This window comes from Manduca sexta, chromosome 26, assembly GCF_014839805.1.
Source record: "Manduca sexta isolate Smith_Timp_Sample1 chromosome 26, JHU_Msex_v1.0, whole genome shotgun sequence".
In the NCBI taxonomy this organism is placed as follows: domain Eukaryota; kingdom Metazoa; phylum Arthropoda; class Insecta; order Lepidoptera; family Sphingidae; genus Manduca; species Manduca sexta.
In genome coordinates this window covers 4,890,302-4,896,468 of record NC_051140.1, presented here as the reverse complement: position 1 = coordinate 4,896,468, position 6,167 = coordinate 4,890,302, and the positions used below count along the sequence as shown (strand labels likewise).

General features: G+C 40.7%; 1 protein-coding gene across 1 annotated transcript; it reads left to right on the top strand.

Moving 5' to 3' along the window:
• The first annotated feature begins 896 nt into the window (after window positions 1-896).
• On the top strand, window positions 897-4,721 carry LOC119190693. The gene is made up of 2 exons (XM_037443096.1): window positions 897-2,252; window positions 4,586-4,721. The coding sequence occupies exons 1-2, from the start codon at window positions 1,369-1,371 to the stop codon at window positions 4,719-4,721; spliced, it is 1,020 nt and encodes a 339-aa protein (XP_037298993.1). The 5' UTR covers window positions 897-1,368.
• The last annotated feature ends 1,446 nt before the right edge of the window (window positions 4,722-6,167 follow it).

Here is a 6,167-nt window from a genome sequence, read left to right as displayed (position 1 = left end):
AATACCTTAACCCACAAATATACATAAGTTAGCAGTGACGTTAATATGTTTATAAATTAAATAGAAGTAAACATCGTAATATAGAAGTATTACAAGGAAAGTATTCAATCTCATATTTCCAATATAAATAAAAATTACACAAGGTCTTGTTATAGTGAACCAGCGATATCGTTTTTTTAGTACCTTTAGCTGGCGAAAATAGGACTCTACCACCTCGAGATAAAATGGCTTTCAGTTTTGCCCAAGCGTCTAAATATTTGCTCAAAGTTAACTCGCATTATTTTGCAGTACTAATTTTAAGTTACCTTCTTCGAGTATCATCACATACAAGCTCTATGTAAATATATTTTCAATTAATTGTATCGCAGTATTTTCTATTTTACCTATGACATGTGTATGATACAAAAGAGTGTGTTCTAGGTAAACTAGTCAATGTACTTACATTGTTGTCACTAATTCGCGCTGACAAAGCGATGTAGTGTGGCCGCGCGTCGACGTTATTGATATGTGTTTCAACCGATACCGATAAGTGATAACAATTGTATCATTACTTGACTCACGCTAACGAATGACACAGCTCTACGTCCGTGTACAGTAATAATACTACGTAGCTTCATACTGCTACGTGACAGAATCGTAGCGCGACGTCCACTGCAACTGAAGTTACGCCGTAGACATTCCATAACCATTTTCTAATAATAACGAACGCTACGATGACAATAATGATTGTGTTTCGAACAATAAAATTGCCTTTTGAATTAAAAATACAGATGTTGCACATAATCGTGCACTTGTACGGCGCACGACATGCAGCCGATGCATTCTAATCCAATTTGTGCGTGTGTATGTGGGTGGTGTGGCCTTAACAGATAGCGCGAGGTCACCGAGCGAGCGTCTCGAGTGAGTGGCGACAAAGCACGTGGGCGCTCACACGCACACGCGCGAGGCGACAGCGGCAATGGCTAGCTGTACCTTAACTGCACCGTTGACGATTAGTTGAATCTTACATACAACATACCAGTCACCAATGTAAGATCGGTTACGGACCGCTTCCAACAACAATATAATGACACCATTAAAGTATTTGTGACAAATAACTTGTGACGGTGTGGAGGGTGCAGGTGGGCGCTTGCGCGACTATGTGTGCCGCATCAGCGAGGTACAGCGGCAAAACGAAGTATGCGGCGGACTTGGTGCGGCGCTTACGACTTTATAATGAGTGAGTGCACACGACGGCCGCCCGCTGACCGGCGGCCGGCGACTCGCGGCTCAGTGACCCCCGCACCCGCCACCAAACAACGCCGCCGCTTCGGCTCGGACACACGCGTACAACGACGCCGTGGAGTTCTCACAGCGATGTGACGCGCCATGCCTGCCATGCAAACCAGCGACGAAGACGGCGGCGCCTTCACTGTCATTAACAATGAAGGCGAGACGCACGAGACCACGGCCCCCGACGACGCTCCGCTGCCGCGCAACGTCAACGTGGTAAAGCCGGTGCGCCGCGCCGACGACCAGCGCGAGCACTTCAACAGCGCGTGCACACGCCTGCCACCGCCGGCCCCTGCGCCTGCTGCGCCACCTGGACCAGCGCCGCGTACAATACTTGATCCTAAATTTTCCCGCGCTCTTGACTTCAAATTGCGTAGACTCAAAGAAAAGGAGATTCTACAAGCGAACCTTCGTCGGCCGACGCGCTACAAACCACGAAACGGTCTCGCAGCCTCCTCGATCCCTAACATAAGCTGCAAGGAGCGCGTGTCCGTCGTCAATATGAGTCGTTCGCACCCAAGGATTGACGTCATAGCCCCGCCCGAAGACGCTTCGTTGAATATGGATAAGACGCCATCGCCTGCACGACGGGCACGCGGTCAGCTTACCACGCGAAGTTCTCTGGATAGTGATAAGCCTCGTTTCGTGACAACAGTTAAGTCGGGGCAGTTTTTGTTGCCACCTCCGGAAGTAGCAACTCTACTTGGGTTGGAAACGTTGTATCCGCCACAAGAGAGAGAAAAGATAGTTTATTCATACGCGAGCAAACCCAAAGCTTTAGCTTCACGTTCAAAGCACTCACCGCCGGAGCCCAAGAAAGAGATGATTCCCAACGGCGTGGTGTCGAGCGGTACGGGAGCGGCGCGACGAGCGCACCCAGGCGGGATCGGCGGTGCGCTGGGCGGCGTGCGCGCGCTCGTGGCCGGCGTCGTGGGGCTGCGCCACCTACAGCACGCGCACTCCACCGACACCCAGCGCAGGTATACTGTCTCATAACCGCAACAAGACTATATCACGCATCCGCCAAAGTCGACTTCAATGGGTGAACGACATCCTTACTATGTACATACTCGTTCAGCATTATTCAGACTAAACATTTAGCCCATGAATCGTTTTGGATCCTTGTCCTCGCTGGGCTACTACTATTTATTGACATCAACGTAATGTTTGTTTCGTTTATATCACACTGTCAATGCCATAAAGTGCCCACATTCCCAATCTTATTCGCACGGAGCCTTTCAGGACCGTAAGAAGTTTTGTTACTATAGTTTAAAGACTCTCATGTCTCATTGTTAAAAAGCAAAGTGACTAATGGCCACCACTCCCGAGGAACACCACACGATGCACCTCAGATGCGTACTGCCAACATCGTGTCACACGACTACATCTTCCTTGTATATTATGACAACAGATTTTAGTATATAAGTGGTCGTAAAGTAGTCGAAATTAATATATTCGTAACCCATATTATATTATATAAATTTAATTTTTCTGTCCTTTACATGAACTTTAATTATGCTAAATCTCGCACCCCTTCGTGGGTGTAACAAGACATACGAAGTATTTTCTTCACGTATGTATAAATGTTATTTAGAAGTAACTATGATTTTTTTAGATTAGAGAATAAGCAAATTTTAGTAAAGGCAATAAGATTATAAAAAACAGTCACATATTACAATTAAATACTAGCGACAAAGTATAACACGGGCAACATTCCATATAGTACAAAAAAAGTCTTCACTACTTTATTCTAAATTCGTATGGAATGTAAGAATTTCGTTCCAAATGTTTGTAAATGTGGATCAAGTATCGATCGCTAGGAGCCGTGAGGTGGGCCATTCAAAAGTGACAGTCGAAGTAGGACGGCGTGCAGTTGTCGTTTGAGGTCAGAATATCAAAACTATGATGATTAAAGTTCTTGGGATAAAAGACTCGGTGAGCTCATTCTACGTAGATCGGACCGTCAATAGCTAAAACAATTTAGAAATTTGTATAATTGGTTAAATTTTTAGCGTTCGATTTTAATTGTATGTCTTATTGCACAATTGACTGTTATCCTAAATGAAGAGAAAAAAAATAGTAAAAAAAATTCACGTCAAATTGATAACCTCCTCCTTTTTTTGAAGTCGGTTAATAATAGTAAAATGTACGTAGATATTATAACTTTGACTTTTCGGACGACCGACACCTCAGTACCCCCGTGACCATGAAGGCTGCATAGTATTCGAAACGTCAGGAGAAAATTATAATATAAAAAACCACGATAACATCCATAAAATAATTTTATTGCAATGTCTAACATTCGCGTAAACATAAGAAATCATTAACATTAATCTTATAAAACATATTTTTTTAATATTGGAGAAACTAAGAAAGTAAATTGATAATGAAAGGCATACAAGTGGTTTACGAGTCACACTAGTATTTGTCACAAGTTTAGACTCTAAATGAACTTGATAATCCATATTAAGTCAGTTTTATAATTTTGAGTTGCACTATCAAATAAACGTATGTAAAATTCTTTAATATTAGTTTCTCCGATGTTACAATATACACCTAATTACAAAAATAAATAATCGAATATGGGTTATAAAAGCTTGATAAATTAGTTTGAACCGACTCGTCAACATCATAAATAGACGTCATTTTGCATTTAATATTTCAACGTCATCTACCATTACTCACTGCTAATTACTCAACGAAACAGTAAGTGACGCAGGCGTTGATTTATAGACATTATAATCGAATAAGTTTGTAAAAATCAAATCATTAGAGTTTCTTATCGCACGATGATTTGCTGTCAAATATCCTACATTCGAGTCTCTGCCTAACCTAAAGCGGCATCTACACTAGAGTTGTCAATTTCTGTACGACACATTTAAAAGTTAGATTTTAATATGCCACTAATAATGGAATGAATGTAATTATCTTATTCTCTTATACTGTCGTGAACAAATTACTGAGAAAGATATGAACTAATCAATTATAAAGTTACCACAGAAATTGTACTGTAGGATAATTTTGTGCCAAGTGGTACAATCATGACAATATTGGTACTTATACCTATATAAACCATAGAATATTTAATATATATTTCAGAGATGGTTTCTCTGGAATTCCACTACGTGCTTTTTTTGGGATAAGGTGCTTATATGTCGTTCCAAGAGATAGTCTATGTATTTATCTTTCATCCTAATCCGTTTAATAGTTTCTGCGTTTTATACTAACATGCATTCACGCAATTACGATATTACCAAACAACTAAAGACAAAATTAAAGACGGAATAGTTTTGTAAAGATTGTTTTGTTGCAGCGGGAGCGTGACGACGCCGGCGCCGTACTCCAACGTGATGCACGAGCGGCGCGTGGTGCGCGGTGCCACCTTCGCCTCGCATCCGCCGCACGCCGCCGCTGTGAGTACACAGCCTTATAATGACACCTCTGTCTAGTGTTGTATCGCCCAGTATTTTTGACGGGCCTTAGTTTTTAATATTACACATAGCAACATATCAAAGTCGGAGACAAACTCGAAGCAGATTCCTGGCAGTCGGAACGCGTATACCTATATTTAAACCAAATTTCTTGATGCCGCGCATCGGACCTTTGCAAGCATAACAAAAGCGTTGTAATCGCGTGATTTCAATGGTGAAATAAATTGTAATGTTATAGAGTTACAAAGCTCACTGGCCGTGGCCGTGGCAACTGCGGTTCGCCGCATGAATTTTTTCATAATTTAACTACCGCCTAATACAATGTCATCAACGAACTGTCGTTACTGAGGTACTAGCTTACCTCAATACAATAGTCATAAGAAACGAAAGTCGGAGACAGGTGTCGGCAGAAGAAGTCGAAAGTGACATTATCGGTAGAAATAGACATTACCGGTCTGTGTTGTATATGCAGATCACATAGGTCGCGAATCGCAAATTGTATCTACTTATAAAGTATACTATCTCTTGTTACATTCGAACCGAATTCTCTAATATACTTTCGGAAGAAACGCATGGCAGTTATGTCTAAATTAGAATTAAGTCGGATGGAATGTTAATTGTTAATTACTAATAAAATAATTAACAGTAAATAACCTTTGCAAAAGTATTTAAACTTCTATTCATAAAATATATTGAAGACAATATTGTTTAGTATATATAGACTTTATTTTTATAGCGTTTAAAAAATGTAAACCTATATATTATACTATATACTATATCTTACTCAATATTTTATAAAACCTAGAATTTATTTCGATGTCCAACATATAGAGGGCTAAGTTTCATCAATAAATATTATTTGTGCCAATAACCTGATTTAAAAGTGCTGCTTTTAAATGCTAAAAATCTCATTTTTATAATGTTAGCATTATTTCAAATTCAATTTATTCCCTCTACGATCTATTTCAGTATCCGAGCAGTTTGTTGACGCGGTACGGCAGGGTTGGCTAATGCCCGCGTTGCATTTTTAACACTAAAAAGGGTTTTAATGCCGCCTATTATACGATGGACGTCAACAACAAACATTAGATCACGTCTACAACTTAACTATGTTCAGTTTATCGATCACGTGTCTTGTTTTATTTAAACCAAACATGTCAACAACGGAATACTAAAAACCTTCTTATGTTTTAAATTATAGGTACAATAAGCCAAATAAATCACAAACACACGCGTCTTTGATTCACGCAGGGGTAGGCAAAAGCGCAACTAGTACACACACTTTGTGCTGTGTTTTCCATGATGTGATAGGTTATAATGTCCTTGAAACCGAAAAGATTGCTGCCTAGTATGCATGTGCATGTAGTAATAGACATTGCAGTAGTATCTATCCAAGCTCCTCGCGTACTAGAGACCTACGACCAGTATCTTTCCGTCCATAGGGCGACGGCGGCGAGAGTGCGG

Coding starts and splice junctions, on each gene's coding strand:
- LOC119190693 (XM_037443096.1), top strand. CDS start 1,369: ATGCCTGCCATGCAAACCAGCGACGAAGACGGCGGCGCCTTCACTGTC. Junction 2,253..4,585: donor TCCACCGACACCCAGCGCAG/GTATACTGTCTC, acceptor GTTTTGTTGCAG/CGGGAGCGTGACGACGCCGG.